Raw genomic sequence first — 19,170 nt, forward strand, 5'->3', positions numbered from 1 at the left:
AACATAGAATACAGAGTATTAGATCTGGAAGGAACACTATGACATAGAACATGGAATGACAAAGCTGAGAGGGGCCACAGAATGCTAAAGTTGGAAAGGTTCTTTGAACCTAGAACCGAGACAGCACTGAGAGAGACCCGAGGACATGGAACATCAGAATGTCAGGAGGAACCACAAAACTGAGATCAGCTGAAAAGAATCTTAGAACATCCAATGTTAGAGCTGGGAGGGCTCTTAGAACATGGAACATCGGAGCTGAGTTGGGTCTTTAGAACAGAGAAAGTCAGAACCAGAAAAGGCCTTTGAGCTCCTTCAGCATGGCAAGGGGCACACTCCAGGAACTGGACCAGGGCTGTCCGACATGTTTACAGATGCTTGGCTATACACAAATAGATAAAAGCACATCAAATTTGCAGATACTCCAAAGCTGAGAGGGAGGGCTAATACAATGGCTGGTGGTCAGGACCCAACAGCCAGAACCTTGGGCTGAATCTAATAAAAGGAAATTCAATGAGGATAAGTGTAAAATCTTGCACTTGGATACAAAAAGTCTCCTTCACAAGGGAACAAGTATTTATTTCACAACTACCATGTGACCGGCAGCTGGGCTGAGCACTTCACAAATATCTCATTTGAGACTCACAACAACCCTGGGAGGAAGGTGCTATTATTACCCCCATTTTATAGATGAGGGAAATCAAGGTCAAGTTACTTGCCCAGGGTCACACAGCTAGTAAGTATCTGAGGTCAGATTTGAACTCAGGTCTTCCTGACTCTTGGCCCGGCACTCCTAAACACAGTGCCATCTTTGCTTCCCAAGCAAAAGATGAAGGAGGGGGGTGGCCAGGTAGCACAGCGAGTAAGAGCACCAGCTCCAGTGTTGAGAAGACCTGGAGATCGAATCCTGGGCTCAGACACTTAGCACCCACCCAGAAACACCTGGCCGTGTAACCTTGAGCAAGTTACTTAACCCCAATTGCTTAGGGGCAGCCAGGTGGCTCAGCAAGTAAGAGCACTGGCTCCAGTGTCGGGATGACCTGGATCAAATCCGGGCTCAGATACACAGCACCACACCCAGAAATAACTGGCCGTGTAACCTTGAGCAAGTTACTTAACCCCAATTGCTTAATTAAAAAAAAAAAAGATGAAGGAGGAATGAAGAGATAGCAGTGGTTCTGAAAGAGGTCTGGGGGTTTTAGTGGACCACAAGCTCAACAGGGCCAGTAGTGTGATGGAAAGGCCAACCAAGTGAACTCATTTAGGGTCTGCACTGTTCCAGGAACAGAGGTGACAATCTCACAGCCCTCTTTCCTTATCAGACCCATTTGGAGGATTGCATTCAGCTCTGGGCAACATAGCTTAGGAAGGACGCTGATAAAGAATGCCCAGAGGAGGGCAACCAGGTTAGCAGAGGGCCTTCGATTCAATGATCTCATTTCTCAGCAGAGTATCCTTGTACACTTTCCAGCTTTAAACCTCTGATCCTATGAACTCAGGACACATTTTACCCACAAGTAGGGTTGTGTCCAAGCTCCTCCCCTTTCTAAAGAACATCAAGCAACCAGCCTTGTCATGGGTCCCATCTTTAGCCTGGCCCTGTACCGTCGGCATGACGCACAATGCCAGGAGGGGAAGTGTCTGGATTACTTCTCAGTAACAGACGACTCCCAGAAAGACCCGTAGGTTTACTTCTCTCTCTCATGGCTTTGTCAACGTTCCAATGTCTCTGTTTGGTACTGGCTTCTCGGCCCCACAAAGGGGTCAAATAGGTCTGTAGGCCTCTTCCCAGATCCACAGGCATCTGGGCATCTCTTTGTCCTCATGTATCCAGAACAGTCTCATAAAAATGGGAGTTGGAGAAGGGGGAGAGGGCTGCCATGCTCCCTATACTAATAAGACCAATAAGCCTTCAGTACTCAGAAGAAGGAAAAGCGTACCCTGGACATCAGGCCTTGCTGGTCATGGGCACCAGCTCCTCCCTGGAGCCAGTGAGGGTCACAGCCTGACAGTTTTCATGTTCCGTTCCTTTCTGATCACTGAACCTCCAAATCAAGACACAGGACCCCCCTTCCCAACCCTCCCACCAGCCTTCTTGGACTGGGATACTTGGTACACCCAGAGAGAGGTGAAAGAAAGCTGAGGGATCTGAGATTTCTCCAGAGTCAGGACTCCTGGCTTTAGGTCCCAGTCCCACCCTGACTTACTATGTCCCTTTCTTTCTCTGGGCCTAAGCTTTCTCAAGACTATTGTGAGATTCAAATAGGTTGGAGTCCAGGTTCCAAGTGTCAGGGTATGCGGAGAAATACTGAAGGACAGCACCTTCAGACAACCTCTCCCCCTATGGGCAACTGGGTGGGGAGGGGCGGTTCACAAAGAGAGAAACCTCTCAGAAAGTGGTCGTTCATTTATTTGGCAGCTGAAACAGCTCCGTCCCTCTCTTACAGCCTAGGAGGGGGCCAGACACCAACACAGATGAGTATTGACACATGAGCAAAACAGGAGGGGCCAGGGACGACGCTGGCGAAGATCATTATTACCCAGAGGTCAGGGAAGCCTTCTTGGAAGAGGGGCACTGAGTTGGGTTTTAAAGTCTAGGCTGAGTGAGGAAGGGAGGTCATTCAAGGCAGAGAGAACCCAATGAACGAGGTCCCCAAAGCAGGCATGGCCAGAACCAGCCATTTCTGCACCCAGGGATAAATGACAGAAACATTCTCTCAAGCCAACATTTTTTTCTGGTGGTGATGGGGAAGGCAGGAGGTACAGGCCAGGGTGGAGAAAGCAGTATATATCTGTACCTATACCTATATATGTGTGCACACATATGTGTATATGTGCATGTATATTTGTGTGTGTATAGATATATATATATATAGTAGTTTCCTGTTTTATTTTATTTTATTTTGCTTTTTGGAGGGGGGAAGGTAGGGCAATTGGGGTTAAGTGACTTGCCCAAGGTCACAAGGCTAGTTTTTGTGTTTGTGTTAAGTGTCTGAGGCTAGATTTGAACTCAGGTCCTCCTGACTCCAGGGTCGGTGCTCTATCCACTATGCCACCTAGCCACCCCAGGAGTTTCCTATTTTAACAAATTCTTCTTGCTAGCTTGGCACTAATGTGCTGCAGCACTATGTTACCATGCCCTTTAAATCTGGTGCCCTGAGCACAGCAGCAATCACCCCACCCTAGTTCCATTTCTGTAGGTTTAAGAGCATGGCGGGTTTTCTGGGAACAGAGAATCATTTAGCTTGGCTAGAGGGTAGAGAGGGATGGCAGGCTCACCTGGGAGGGCCTTCCCCCTTCCTGCTTGAACTTCTTCTCTACACAGTACTAGAAATAATAATAATAATTACTGTAAGACTTGGGAAAATTGAGATACCATTGGAGCAGGGAGTCCCATGATGGAGATGTTCCCTCATTTGGACCAGGGGCGGTCAGCTTTCCAGTGCTGAGTTTATATGAATGAGCTGGTCTGATCTTTGACGCCAACACGCTCTCTGCCACTGAGTCCATTGGAAAAGTCTGTCCAGCTTGGCAGGTACAGCCAGTGGCAGAGCCTTTGGGAGCCCAGGGCACTTCTTGTCCTGTGGAGGCACCAGCAGTGGATTCCGAAGAAGGAAAGAGAGCTCTCCCTTCTGTACCATGCTGGAGTCTACAGAGCACCTTCCCCAGAAAGGTCTGGAAGTCAGAAGACCTTGGAGTGACTGATGTCAGAAGATGCTGAATAACGCCTTTGTTTCCCAAGCTGGGGACCCAGGGCCAGGGGCTTCCCCAGCCCGGGCGTCAGCCCCTGCGGGGTCTAGGGCCTGCCACTCTGTGGTCCTGTGGGCAGAAGCACGGGAGGGGAGGGGGAACGGAGCAAAGACAGCCTTGTAAATTCAGCAAGAGAGCTTCTCTCCATCACTACCCTTCCCGTCTCCTTGGAGAAAAGCCAGACCTGAGCATGGTCTGATGGATCCAGTCTGCCCCCTGGCGGCCTGACTTGTGAAGGCCTGAGCCTGTGTCAGCCCTGGCCCAGGATAGCCTGACCGTCCACTCCAGAGAGTCATCTAAAAATCGCCCCTTCATCTTGCCCTCCCCACCCACCCCTGCCATGGACAGCCCTGCCTGGGGGCTGATGCATACTGTCAGCACTAAAAGAGCTGGCTTGGGTAAGAACAGGATGCCTGTGTGTGTGTGTGTGTGTGTGTGTGTGTGTGTGTCTATCTGCAAGGATCTAAGTGTATGTCCCCGTGGGCTGGCATGTCGTCTCCGTGTGCCCGGCAGCGGTGAGTGTCTACGAGCCTGTGAGCAACACGTCTCTGTGGACCTGCCTCTGGGTGCACCCGTGCCTGTGTGCCCACACTTGTGTAAATCATCTGTGTCTCTGTGCACACAGGTCCATGAGCACACTTGCATGTTTGTGCCTGTGCCTGTGCGCGTAAGCGTGTGTGAGCCCGGATCTTTGTTTTGGGTCACACATTGAAGCAGTTAAGGCCCCATAATCGTATTGTTTGTTTAAAGTTTGCTTTTGGACAAGGGCCGGAGCCAGAAATAAAGAGCAGATGCGCGGAGCAGCCATTATGTATTTTTGCAATTAGCCGAAAATCCAGAGACTTTTCTTAAATAACAAACACAATTCTGTGGGATGTTGATCGCTGGGAGCCACCCCTCTCCTGGCCAGGCCGGCCAAACCCACCCCAGGGAGGGCTTTGTTTGCAAACGATCCCCAGTGAGATGGAAAAAGGCATCAGGGTTCTCCAAATAGCATTCGGATGCAGACTCACCAGAAGGGAAATGCCACATTGGAAAAGGAGGAAAAAATAAGAGGAGGAGGGGAGGGAAGGGAGAGGAGGGGGAGCAAGAAGAAGTGATGATAGAGGGGGAGGAAAAGGAGGAGGAGATGGTGGAGGAGGAGGAAGAGGAGGGGAGAAGAAAACAGAGGAAGGGTTCTTTCCCATCAGGCTGGAAAGCTCTAAATTAAACAAACTACCAGGTGCTGCACTCGAGACTGGAGAAGCAGACAAAACCACCCAGTCTCTGCTTTCAAGGAGCTTACAGTCCATGGAGGGAAACACCAGGTATACAGATAAGGTGACCACACCTTAGCTCAAGGAGAGCAGCACCAAGCAGGGGGTGAGAAAAGGCTTCCTATGGGACACGGCATCTGAGATGAGCCTGGCAGGAAGCTAAAGGTTCTAAGGAGAGGAGGGGCCGTGCTTTCCAGGCACTGGGGATATGAGTGCGCAAAAACAAGGAAGTGGGAAATGGAATCATCACGTGTCCAAATAACAGCTAGCAATCCAGTTTGGTTAGAATGTCAAGAGCAAGAAGATGAATGTGGAAGAATTCTGGGAAAGTAAGAGCAATATTGTAGGAGACCTTGTCCTACAATACTGCAGGAGAGCACCAGGCCTGGAGTTCAGGAGGACCTGAGTTCAAATCAGACTTCAGACACTTACTAGTGGTATAACCCTGGTCAAGTCACCTAACCCTGACTGCCCCCAGAAGTCACTGGAACCCCTTTGGGTAAGGGGTGATGTCTTCAGATTTGTACCTGATGGAGATTATTTTGGCAGCAAGGTGATGAATGAATTGGAGAGGGGAGGGAACTGAGGCAGGGAGACCAGTTGGGAGAACTGAGAGAAGAGGATTATTGTGGAGGATGTGTTGGGAGGGAGAAGCATTTAGAGAGCACCTACTATGTGCCAAGTGCTTTCACAAATATGATCTCATTTGATCCTCACACTCACAAGGCAGGTTTTATAATTATCCCCACTTGACAGTTGAGGAAACTGAGGCAAACAAGTTAAGTGACTTACCCAGGATCTTACATCTAGTAAGTGTCTGTGGCTAGATTTGAATTCAGGTCTTCCTGACTACCTGTCCTACCTAGCTATCCCCATCTGATGGTCGTGAATGTTCTTTAAGAGTCATTTCGGGACAGCTAGGTGGCATAGTGAATAGAATGTCCACCCCGGAGTCAGGAGGACCTGAGTTCGGATGCAGCCTCAGACACTTAACACACACACACACACACACACACACACACACACACACACACACACACACACACACAAAACCTAGCTGTGTGACCTTGGGCAAGTTACTTAACCCCAATTGCCCTCCAAAAAGAAAAAAAAAAAGTCATTTCCATTAATAGCGCCCATTCTGAGGGTACTATTCCAACTCTCACTCCCACTTTGCAGTCCCCAGAGTCCTTCCAGTTGCCCTGAAGAAAAACCTCCTTTCCGTATTGTCTCTTCCTAGTAGAAAGTGAGCCCCCTGCTAGCTGGGACCACCACCTTGCTTTACTCTTGTGTTCCCATAGAATAGTGCCTGGTGTACAGTAAGCACTTAATAAATGCTTAATTTAAATAATAATAATAATGACCTAAAATTAAAATAAATGCTTTCTCATTCATTCATTCATCAGCTTATATTTTGAAAAGACACATGCAGAAAGTAGGGAGAGTTAGCATAGCACAGTGGAGAGAATCCTAGGTTTGGAATCCAAAAGACCTGAATTCAAATACAAGCCCAGAGCCCAACTCTGCAATGCTGGGCAAGTCCCTTAACTTCTCCACCTGTAAAATGGGGTTAACCAAAACACTAACCCTCCAAGGGCCATTGTAGGGATTAAATGAGACTGTTTGTAAAGCACTTTGGGGAACTTGAAAATGTGATAGAAGCATCAGCTCTGGCTGTTAGTGATGTCCGAATCACTGAAGCCTAGAATGAGCTGAGGGGGCTGTTGGGTGAGGGGAAGGGCAACAAAAAAATTGTTTTTCAGCAGTCTTGGCAGCAAATGAAAGATCAGAGAAGGAGAGGCCTGAGATGGATGCAATGGTAAACAGAAAGCTGAACCAGAAATTCTATATTTTGTTTGCTTCCTCTACCACAGAGAACTCTCCTCACTCCACACTTCTTGGGATTACGAAAAGAAATGGTTGTCAGGGACCTGTATCCTGAGACCAGCAAGGAGATGGAAAGGGAAAGCCTGGGTTGCCCTCAGTGAGTTCAACTCTGCTACGAACTATATCTAAGGGCATCAAAAAGAGCCCCCATCGGTGGAGAACAGGAGCAAGACTGCAGGATTTGGGCAGATGTCCCAACTATTAAAAACAAAAGGTGGAGACTTCTTCCAAATGTATTGCTGGTGAGCTTGACCTTTAATTCCTGGCAAAATTCTAAAACAGCATACTAAGGAAATTATTTTGCACAAGCTGTTTCTTATACCCAGAATGTTCTTTCTTCTCACCTGTACCCCTTGGAATCCCTAATTCCCTTCAAGGCTAAGCTCAAGAGTCCCATCCCACATGGGGCATTTCTGGATCCCCTCCCTTCCTGTTGAGTCCCTTCTCCCATCCCCAACAAACATCTTATAGTTATTTTGTCTTTTAAAAGGCAGTTTGGCACAGTGGATAGGGAACTTCAGTGGCCCTGTGGGGCTTTAGTTGTGCTATTAAAACTCTGGACCTGAAATACCTTCTTCACCACTGAAGAGGCTTCTTCCTCTTGATGACACTTTTTTCCACCCCTTCCAACCTTCAGCTTTGCTGAAGTCCAAATGGGGACTCCCTTATATGAGCATTTTTAAAGAGCTGCAGAGATCAGAAGTAACAAGTATGGACTTCATCAAGAGTGGGTCACGACAGCTTAGCCACAGTCTAGACAAGAGGTCTCCTAAGGTTTTCTCCAAATCTGAGTGTGAACAGGGACACAAAAGAGCCAGCGCTTAAAATCTAATACAGGAGGGTGGGCAAAGACTTCCAGAGTAAGAATTAAGGGATGATTAAGCACAGAGAAGGAGCTACAGAGAAGGCAGAGAGAAAAGGAACCAGAGATGACTTCCAGTTTCAGGGATGGACCCATACTGGAAACATAGTTATTTTCAGAAACACTTGTCTCAGCAAGACCCAAATGAAGAGATATGAGAGGACTTCCCCAATACACCCTTTTGTGGAGATGGAAGGTACACAAGTGTTTTAAAAACTTTTTTCCAATGTATGGACTGGTTGTGTTGATTTTTTTCTCTTTTCCTTTTGATCTTTAAAAAACATCATTTTGACATATTGGATGAGAACGGATGCTGGCAAAAGCTACAATGATGTGGGAAAAGACATCAACAAAAATTTATTTTAAAAATAGATTTTTTCCATAAACATAAGCTATTCATTAATTACAAGCATTTTCCTTTTTTTAATAGGGGAAAAGAAAATATTTTGTAATTAAAAAAAATTTAAAACAACAACAAAACGTCCATTCTAAGGCAGAATCTGGTCATAGGACGTGGTATGATAGGGAGACCTGAACCAAATGATCAAAAGCATAATGGAACTGTCTCCCTATCCTGCCTCCCTGAAGCCATATGTCGGTTAATTTCTCAGTTGACCATACTCAAATCCATCATTGATACACAGGTGGGTGGTGGAAAGTGTTGATCTGGGGCCAGAGGAAATCGGCCTTAGTGACAGATGCAACAGTTACTAGCTCTGTAAAATGGAGATCACAACAATTCCATGACCAATGTCCCAGGACTTTTGTGAGAAAAGCATTTTGTGAATTTTGAAGTGTAAACATATAGCAGTAGGATTATAACTATTGTAGTAAGGTGAGAAAGAAAGCAATTTGCACTGAGAAGTCCAATCAAGTCCTGTCTTATTCCACCTAGAAGGCTGGGTGGTGAAGTGGCTAGAGCCTTGAACTTGGAAGCAAAGAAAACCTTGGGTCAAATCTGGCCTCAGACACTTACTAGCTGCATGACTTTGGACAAGTCATTCAACCTCTGTCTGCTTGGCTTCCTCGTCTTCCAGGTTGTTGTGACCTCAAGGGATAACATTAGTCATTTGGCAAGCCTTGAAGCACTATATAAATGCTGTTATTTATTATTAACATTATTCCACCTTAGGTGGCCTCCTTGAACTGTGTAAGTGAAACCAGGTCACACCTTGACCAAACACATGACATTCATTTCATGAAAACCAGTGAAAGTGAAGAGTCAAGGATGGTTCCCTGGGAGGACTGAGGTACCTATGACACACGGGAGGGAGGTGGTGTTTTGGGAGTGCTGGCTGGGTCAAAGGGGAAAGATACCAAGTGGAGACGTTATTACTCTTCAAAGGCTTCTTGGAGACTGTAAAGGGGTGACTCCCCCTTCCTGTCTTACTGGGGGATGTCCCTCAGGCAGCTATCAACCTCTCACTCTGCACTCCTTCACCCTCAACCCCAGCAGCAAACAGTACTTTAGCTTTCTTAGTCTGCTGTTCTCCGTGCCTAGCCACAGCAGCATGGGGGCCGGGCTCAGACTGAACATCCCTGGAGGGCCTGAGTGTGTCTGCAGGACTCTTTGGGAAGCCTGCCACAACATCACGTGCAGTTTCATAAATGCTTCAAGATGCTCTTTCTCAGTCATCTTCCTTGGACGCTTCCTCATGGAGGCAGTCGTGCCCTGGGCCCTCCAGGGCCAAGCTCCAACAAGAGGCTTTGAGTGCAAACTTCATGGCAGACTTAGACATCAGCCAGCATCTGAGGGCTAGCCTGGCTAAGTGTGGCATGACTCCTCCTGAAGGTCATTTTTAAACCAAAGCAACCCACGAAGACCCATCTATCAAATAAGGGCAGGGGAGACTGATCTGTGTTACTGAGACAAGGACCCTGTCCTGAGAGACCTTCTTAAGTATCTGAAAGTAACATCCAAGTACTGTGGTTAGAAATTAAAGATAAAAAAGGGGAGAAGAGGAGAGAAGGGAAAGGGGATAAAAGAAAGTGATGCACCGACGTTTTAAGTATAGAAGACAATGAGCCATATCCCAGAGGGACTGGTCCTGACCCAAGCTTGGGATGAGTCTTGTGGGTTTATTTCTGCATGGAGAACAGTGAGCTGGGCACACGCATCATTGAGACCACAGGAAGATCTGGTAACTACAATAGAAGCTAAGCAGGAGGGTCACAAGCCTATTAGAAATACTTCATCCCCTAAACCCACCAGCTATTGCCAGTTCCCCCTGGGGAGAGACAAGCCAAGGATAGTGGGGCAGGTACAAGGACAGGCCCTTTGTGCAGTGGCCCTGACTTTTTTTCCAGGGCACTGCTACAGAAGGCTCCTCCCTTTGGTATACATGGGGGCAGTGGTTAACCAGAATCACAGTCACAGAAGGTTAGAACAGAAAGGCCTTAGAAATAATATGGTCTGTCTATACTCCTCATTTTAAAGACAGGGAAACTTAGAAGCAGTGACTGGTCCAAGACCCCAGGGCTACTAATTAGCAAGGGCTGAGACTAGAACCTGGCTCCCTCCTCTCCTGATCCTGCCTCCACAAGAGCCCAAGGCTCAGAGCAGCTAGGTGGCACAGTGAATAGAGAACCGGCCCTTGGAGTCAGGAGGACCTGAGTTCAAATCCGGCCTCAGACACTTGACACATTTACTAGCCTTGTGACTTTGGGCAAGTCACTTTACCCCAATTGCCCTCCAAAAAAAAAAAAAAGAGCCCAAGGCTCAACCTGGATCTTTGAGCTTCAGTCTTAAAACAAGAGTCAGCCAAGGCAATAGCACACATTTATTGATATCATGCTTAAATAATTTACACTCTTTAACATCACCACACAGAAATAACAATCATAATCTAGTCAGTCAATAAACATTTATTAAACACCTACTCTAGGCCAGGCACTGTGCTAAGAGCTGTTAAAAACAAACAAAAGATTCCAAATGAGAAAACTTCATTGCCCATGAACTTCACGGTGACTGTATCTTTAACAAAAGGAATGACCAGACTGGCAAAGTCAGATGTGGCTCCATCGGGGCCAACATGTTTTTCTACTTACAAACAAACAAAAGAACAGCCACCCAATTTAGCCGTTTCTGGGTTTCAGTTTGCGAAGCTGCAGACAGATATCTGATGAAAAGAACCAAGGCACCTCTTTTCGGCAGCCTGAGCACAGAACATTGGAGGACAAATCTGTCTCTCTCTCCAGCTTGGGAGCTGGGGGTGAGTGGGCAGAAGTCTCTACAAGCTTCCTCTAGTCTTCAGTGGAATGGGCGTTCAAGCTATGACCCTAGGAAGGCCCTTACACATTAGCTGGACTAATTCGGCAGAGGGCTTCTGTGACCTTCTTTCTCCTAAGAAGCCAAGATAATTAATGCTCCTCCCAGCTCTGGTAGGGTGAAATACTTCACAGCGCTGGCAGGTAAGGGCCTTCTATCAGCTGGAAAATTAATTTGAAAGAAGCAACTTCCCTACCATGCCCAAGAATGTTTTTATCTTCACACAATAGATTTCTAATAATTTCTCAACTGTTCCCAGTCAAAATGTCTCTTCCCAACGCAGCTGGGGCAGAGTGCTGGGCAATGTCTAGATACAGGGGTTGGGAAAAAAAAGTTTTAAGAAAATTTAAATTTTTTGAGTCAAGTCCACTGTGTATAACAGCAGCTAAAAGAGGGAGGAGGGAAGAATGAAACTGGGAGGTTTTAGCAAAATTGCTGAAGGAAGGTGTGGCTCCTTGCAGATGGGATGGGCTGAGGAGGGGCAGGATGCATTCTTCACTTCCTGGTGATAGGACTGATCAAGTGTGGCTCCCTAAGTCAAATGATACCATCCATCAATAGAACTGAATGAACAAAAACATCTGAAGACAGAATCAAACACTTGGAAGATGTATTTATTAATTGTTTTCTTGAACAAACCAAAGTGCAATTATTTTTGGAAAAGTCCTTTTAAACAAATAACAATGAAAAAATAAATCCACCAAGAAAACCTAACAAATTTCAAATTCAACCTTTAAGACAATTTCCCCTCTCGAGCCAATACCAGACCTTATTATTATCCTGAAGAACCCAAATCTCTTAAGTGTTCCAAAAATCAAACTGTTGAAGATCTCCTCTTCCCTTCACCCTGGCTCATGTTTTGTCTGTCACAGGCAAGGAATTCTGCTAGGGCTCCTCTGACCCAGGAAGATGTGGGTCAAGTGGGTCTGAAGAGACCTGTTCCCTCGCCCCCTCACCTGCTGTGGCCTCAGGTCATGACGGAATCCAGATGGCCTGACATCCTGGAACCCTGAGCATGCCCCTCTCTCCCATTATTCACTGCCAAGAGCCAAGGAGGTTCAGATCAGGTCCAGATTTCTTATGGTCAGTTAAGTAACAAACATAAAAACAACCCCGAGCCCTTGTTTTCTCACTTCATTTAAAAAAAAGAAATTGAGCAAACAGTGACTTCGTGAAAAGATTCCTGACATTTGGTCCACGGATCCACACAGCAGGTGGCAACTGCTTTTTAACTTGTTTGGAAAAGCAATTGGGGACCGTCCTGTTGCTACACAGTGGGTCTTGGACACGCAGAGCAAGTTTGGCTCCGAAGGCACGTGCAGGACAGGAGGGGAGGGCCTTCTTTGCTGGGTTACTGGGTTTCCAGAAGTTACTGTCTACTAGCATCATGTGAAATGACCCCGGTAAAAAAAATTTTTTCACTTAATCACTATCTATTTTCCAGTCATCCATGGAGACATAAAGACAAAAAGATTAAAAAACTTCTTTAAACAAAGGGTAGACCGAAGTAGCAGCTATGGAAGCAAGGGTCAAGCACGACATATGGAGTGGAATTAGCCTTCTTTGTCAAAGATCTTCAAGACGTCTGCAAACACCTGAAACAGAAACACAGCCCACATCACTGAAGGACTCAGAAGGGGAGGGCCTTCCCAACGACCTGTGGTTCTAACAGGGCCTGTCATCTTTTAAGAGCAAGAGTGAAAGCAATGAGGCACATCCTCCTCGGCCCCGATGGCAGGACAGGAGCAGTGGGTGGAAGTCGTTCAAGCAGATCTGGGATCTGGGCAAAGGCACACCTCACCATCACAGCTGCCGCAGAGGGGTGAGGCCCCCATGTCGAAGGCCTGGCAGAGAGGATTCTTGGGCTGAATGCTCTATGGGGCTCCCGCCTGGCCCTCAGAATCCATGATCCTGGAATCCCTTCAGACTCCAGGGGCCCAATTCTGCTCTGGTGTCTTAGAGGACTTTATCAGCCCATTCTACTGGACCACATGCATGGTGTGAAGATGACTAAACACATGTTAGGCAAACATTTCTATGTGTATTTTACAAGAGAAGGAAAGTGCTGCCTGGCAGGCCAAGCCAGCAACAGATGGCCATCCACAGGGGGCACCACAGCTTCATTTCAGGCCTGTCCTTGGCGTAGGATAAGGGTAGTAAAAACCACAGTATTATAGGAAAACAAGCACAGTACTGCTAAACAATATATTAAATGAACATGTTGTCCTCATTTATAAACTAGGACCTGCAATAATACCCAGATACCCAGGTGAGCTCAAAACTGCAGGGGGGCGACAATAACCCTGGACGTGTTCCCAGCACTCTGAAGAGCCCTTACTTGGGCACTGTCCAGCAGACACTGATGCACCCTCAGATTGAGAGGCAATATTATTATCCCCATTCCACAGATGAGAAGCTAAAGACAGGAAGTCACTTCCCAGGTCACACAGTTAAGCCTGTGGCTGAGCTGAGATACAACCCCCCCAAGTACAACCTTCTTCCTGTGCTGCCCCATCTCCAAATAACTGAAAAGCACTATGCAAACTGTGCAGAAAGACAAGTGCAGCACCACTGATGAAGGCTTTCCTCCCAGGCTCTGTGCTTGGGGGAGAGCAGAGGGTTAGGGGGGGGGGGGGGAGGGGAGGAGTCACAGTTCTAATTCCGAATTTGTCATTTATTAGCTGTGTGGATTTGGGCTAGTCACTGTGCCTCAATGTCCTTATCTGTATCGGGGATGCTAACACATACATTACTTGTCTTACAGGATTGCTGTGTGGATCTAATGAGATTGTGTAGACAGAGCACTTTACAAACCTCTAAATGCCACAAAAACCAGCAGTTCTATTATTTTAGAGGTCCATCAAGAGCCCTCAGTCACCCTGGTTGATTGTTTTCTTCTCTATTCTTTCAGCAAAATGTCACCCTCTGGGGATGGCTTGTGCAGGTATCGGTGAAGCAGTTCCACCTTCCCCCAAGAATTCTGCGATCACCACCAGCAGAAACGTGGGCAGTCGAGCTTTGTGGTCCTATGTCCTGTGCCCATTTACTGGAGGCTTATGCTGTGAATGAGGGGAGCTACAAACAGATTTGCCTGTGATTTACACATAGCTGCACTGCTCTCCGTTTTTGTCTCTCTATAATGATGAGGGACAAGAATCTCTGGCACTTTCCAGTTTTCTTGATTCTGATCTTCTCTGTTCCTCCCCATAGGCCTCGTCTCACTGACCTGGCCTCTCTCTAGGACAAGCATCAGCCCCAAGAAAGATGACTAGAAGAGTGGAGTGGGCAGTGAGCACCTCCAGAGGCCCTGGGGGGCACAGTCTGGAGATCACTGATTTAAGAAAAGAGGATGAGAGGAGAAGGGAAGTGATGACGCACCTCTGGGGCTGTGTCCTTCACTAAGTGGGGCCAGGGAAGAGAGAGGACAGGTTGGGGGCTTCTGAACTGGATGGCTGAGCCACCCAAGCTACAGAAGTCTTTCCATGAGCCCCTGCAGACTCAATTTCCAAAATCTCCATCTTCCTAAGGGTTCAAGTTCATAAGAAATCACATACTTCTACCAAGAGCAAGCCTGAAGTTATAAAACCCCCACTAGACAGAGAGAAGGCCTATTTTTACCCAGTTACCAATGATTTGAAACATACCAGTCCTTCCAATACTCCTTCCTCTCCTGCCCAGCCTGAGAGACTTAGACCACACTGTGGCTGACACGATCCCCTTTTCGAAGGGGAGCAGAAGTATCGGAATCTTACCTCGTCAACGGGCTTAGAGGCGTCCACCTTCCTGACTTTCCCCATCTCCTCATAGAGGTCAATAATAGGCTTAGTGCACTGCAGATAGGTCTGAATTCTGTAACAGAGAAAAGAGGACCAGACTAGATGCTAAAAAGTTATCTCCCCTTTCACTGCCATGTTCCAGTGAGGCCCAGTGGGCTAATCCTTGTGGGCACCACTGCATCCTAATCGTGACCCTGCCACTGGACTGGGAGATTTCCAGGCAAGGCATCCGACCTTTCTAGGCTAGGCTCTTCCTCTCCCCGGGCCTCTGAACAGAAGGTGAACAGAAGGAGCACAAAATCCGGCAGCCCCGGCTGCCCCAGCCCAGCGGAAAGCATCCACTCCCAGGATGAGGACACGGCCAAGAGTGGCCCTCCCTAACAGCTGTGCAGCCCCCCTCGGGGTGGGCGGGGTCACACAAACAACGGTACCTCTTTGCTAGGCTTTCCCGGTTGTCATCACTCCTCCCGCTGCTCTTCCCCCTCTCGAGACAGCGCTCGATGCAGATCTGGCCAGAAGGAATGTGAGAACAATTACTAGACGGAGACACTGATCCCAAACCTGCCATTGTCTTTACCTGAACAGCTCACAGGAAGCAGAGGAGAAAAAAGAAAAAAACCCCAAACACAAGATTCCCTGCACGGAGCTCCGAGCGTCTGATTCATTAATCAGCAAGCCAAGCCTTTGACGTTGAAGCATGTGGTTCAATTTATATAAACGAGGTTAAACAAGTCCAGAGCACCCTAAGAATCCATTCATGACTCAGTTTTTCCTGGGTATTCTTTTACAAACCGCAATAAAAAGAAGGACATGTTATTAACTTATTAGGTATGAATTACACGCCTCCGTTTGGGTCCCACGTTGGCTTACTTGTCAATAACACCATAAATATCCCAATATTTAATCACCAACATATCTGCACTTAAATAAAGCATCTCTTGTTAATAACAAGTAAACATTCCTTCCTTACAAAGCTGTGGTAACATTCTAGTGCTGACTTTGAAGAATAAGTGAAAACAGACTGGTTTGGGGTTAGAAGAGGAGGGTGCATTTTTAAATAATGCAGAGTCTCCAATGATCCTCCATTACCACACACAAGGGCACACTTGTCCTTGTAGCCACACACACATCCCACGGAGTCTTCAAGGGACCACTTCCAATCCTCAGCTCGTCCAGTTACGGACACGAGCTTAACAAATTTCAAATTAGAGCAATTGTCAAACGGAACTAAATACATTGATTAAATAATTCTTGGAAATCCAGGTATTTAAATTCCAAATAAAAAAAAATAGACACATACACACATTTAAAGGCATTCTAAGTTGTCTTGAGAAGAAAAAAAAAACCTAACCTGTCTTGTATCTTTGAAGAAGAGTATCAGTCAGAACACCCTAGATTCTCTGGCTCTCTGGGAAAGTCCCTTTGATGCCCCAGGGGTAGCCATTTCTTCCTTGCCCTCACACAAAGTGAAACAGTGGTTCTGATCCCAGTTCGGTCCAACCTGATGGCTCAACCTGGCCATGTGTGTCAATTCCCATAAAGAATAACTAGGGCCTGAGTAATGTGAAAATAAAGGTAATTCTGGTTCTGCTAGGCCCACAGCCCCACTGCCTCTGGTTCTGCTAGGCCCACAGTCCTACTGCCAACGCCAAAGCATTTTCATATTCATACAGCAAGACAGGGAGCTACCATCCTTCTGGGCTAAATTCACTGCTCCTGGCATAGCCTGTATGTGCTGAAGGCCCAAGTGAACACCATTTTGTGGGCTTCTGCTGTTGATGGCCGATGTCCTACAGAGCCCAAATTAGTTCAGCATGAGACAGTTAAGACGCTGCTCCTTACCTCATTATCACAGTCAAAAAACAGAATGAAAGCTACATCTGCTTTCCCATCCATGGTCTTGTTCCAGCCTTGAAGGTTGTCCTGATTTCGTGGAAACCCATCAATCAAGAATTTATTCTTCTGAGCATTGGCCTCCATTGTTTGATCCATTTCCTAGGGGGCAGAAAGAGATTTGTGTGTTCCAGGGATGATTAATGGAAAGTTACAAGGAAAAAAGCAAAAGAACTGTTTGGGAAAAGGTCCCTGAAGCCAATGGGAACCCCTTCCCTTCCTCTCCCCTCCTTGAGACACATTCGGAGGCCGTCATCACTCCAAGGGTCTGTTACTCACTTTTGCCAAATTAAAATTCATGCTTTCTTTTTCTCTCACCTTGGCATAAATTTCCACAGAGGGGATCAGGCAATATTGTGATCTATAATGTATGCAAAACCCCTCAGAAAGTAGGGAGCAGGATGGGAAGCCAAGTGGGAAGAGGATGGAATTCGGAGTCAGAAAACTCAGGTTCCAATCCTAACTCTACTGCTTAGAACAAGTCTGCTCATGGCTACATCATTGCCCCTTTGGGTCCTTCAGCTATAAAAACAAAGGCATCAGAGAAAGCCGACTCCGTTAGGGTCCCTGGAGCTTCCCTAAAAAGGACAAAGCAAATGTAAAGGATTACAAGTACCCTAACACATCAGCCGAGTCCTTAACCTTCCATTAAAGCCCTCTTCGGACATCTCACTCTGGAGGCCAGATTCACTCCTCAGTGCCAGCAGTGTCCCAGCTCTGGCAGGTTCCACCAGGCCTGTCTGTTGCACAAGGACCAGATTCATGAAGCTCAGAGAAGCCTATGGCCTGACTGCCAAAGGACTTCATAGGTAGACGAGACTCCTGATAAGGAAAATTCCAGTGAGAAGGGCACTGACTCTCCTCCCTGGCCCCACGTGTGCTTCTCTTCCAAGAGTCTCAGCCACAAGGTGGCACTATTAGTCTGGAGGACTACATAGGTCTAGAAGAGGGATTAGATGGGCGGATGTCCGGCTCATGGGAGAGGGAAAGAGTTGTTTTGAACAGTTGTTTTGAAGTTGTTCTGAGGTTATGCTGAATCCTTTGAATTGAGTCCTTTGTGGGTATGCTTTAAATTTTTTCTGAAGGGAGAAATAAAGAGTGTCCTGTATCTGACGGATACTGTTAACCCGAGTGCTTGTAAGGGAGTTTAGGAGTTCTTTTACTGGACCTGCACAGTCCAAATAGCTCACAGTAGCATTGGAGAAAAATAGTCCAAGCTGTTCCTCAACTTTGTGGCTGTCCCTTGCAGTCTCCCCAACTACAGGAGCCGTGTGAGTTTGTACCTCTTCTCTCCAACAGACCTAGTCCATAAACTTAAACAGAACTCTTCCTCGTCCCTACAGAAGTATGGCTTTCAGAACTTGGTGTAGTCCATGCAATCTCTGTCTGTCAATCTCACTGTCTTTTTTGGGCTAGACCCAGCACTTCATTGGTAGAGGGGACTCCTGATGAGGAAAATTCCCTTCCCTGATGTGAGCTGGCACTTGCTCTGCTATTTATAGTGAGTCCTGAGAGCCATAACAGGCCAAAAGGCTCTTCCTCTCTCTAAGAGGCCGAGTCCAGGAGCTTTTCACCACAGCATGACCCAGGCTGTTTCTGTTTCTGGGGATGAGGGGGCTCCAGGAGGGCTTCACAGGGACCTAAGACAGGCCTCTCGGGCATCATTTTCACAGCCAGGGTCTCCAACTCAGCGCTGGTTCTTTCTTCTCTGGCCAATCTGCCTGTTCCCTTGACAGGTTTCCAAGACACAGCTCAGATCTATTGTGGACCCAGAATCACAGGATGTGAGAGTTGGGAGAGACCTTAAAGAGCTCCAGGCCATAAGGAGCTGCTGGTGGAGCTGTGAGCTGGTCCAACCAACCTGGAGAGCAATCTGGAACCAGGCCCAAAGGGCTACAAAACTGTGCATGCCCTCTGCCCCAGCAGTGCCACTGCCAGGTCTGTGTCCCATAGATTGAAAAAAAAAAAAGAAGGAAAAGACCCTACTTGTACAAAAATACTTATAGCAGCTCTTTCTTGTGGTGGCTAAGAACTGGAAATGGAGGGGATGCCCATCACTCGAGGACTGTAGTATGTGAATACGAAGGAATACTACTGTGCCCTAAGAAATGGGGAAGAAAGACCTGGACAGACTCACAGGAACTGATACAGAGTGAAGTGAGCAGGACCAGGGGAACACTGTATACAGTAACAGCAACACTATGCGATGACCATCTATGACAGGCTTACTTAGCTCTTCTCAACAATATAATGATTCCAGATCATCCCAAAGGCTCATGATGAAAAATGCTATCTGCCTCCAGAGAAAGAAGTCACATCGAATACAGACTGAAGCGTACTGTTTTTCACTTTACTTTTTTTCTTTCACTCTTTTTTTGGTGTGTTTGAGTCTTCTTGTACAATATGCCTAATACGGAAATGTTCTACATGACTGTACATGGATATACTATATGAGGGAGGGAGGGAGAGACAGAATTTGGA

At 46.9% G+C, this 19,170-nt stretch overlaps 1 protein-coding gene across 1 annotated transcript in view; it reads right to left on the reverse strand.

The window, feature by feature from the left end:
- Nucleotides 1-11,616: 11,616 nt before the first annotated feature.
- LOC138165001 (UMP-CMP kinase) overlaps nucleotides 11,617-19,170 on the reverse strand; it is a 29,634-nt gene continuing 22,080 nt past the window's right edge. The window contains exons 3-6 of the mRNA XM_069093047.1: nucleotides 16,639-16,791; nucleotides 15,228-15,304; nucleotides 14,773-14,869; nucleotides 11,617-12,615 (exon numbers count right to left, since the gene is read on the reverse strand). Of these exons, the coding sequence (XP_068949148.1) occupies nucleotides 12,574-12,615; nucleotides 14,773-14,869; nucleotides 15,228-15,304; nucleotides 16,639-16,791 (369 nt within the window). The 3' untranslated portion in view covers nucleotides 11,617-12,573. The remainder of the gene's footprint in view (nucleotides 12,616-14,772; nucleotides 14,870-15,227; nucleotides 15,305-16,638; nucleotides 16,792-19,170) is intronic.

The sequence above is a fragment of the Petaurus breviceps genome, unplaced genomic scaffold (genome assembly GCF_028583685.1).
Source record: "Petaurus breviceps papuanus isolate PSGF00001 unplaced genomic scaffold, PetGlider_PUasm1.0 207, whole genome shotgun sequence".
Classification (NCBI taxonomy): domain Eukaryota; kingdom Metazoa; phylum Chordata; class Mammalia; order Diprotodontia; family Petauridae; genus Petaurus; species Petaurus breviceps.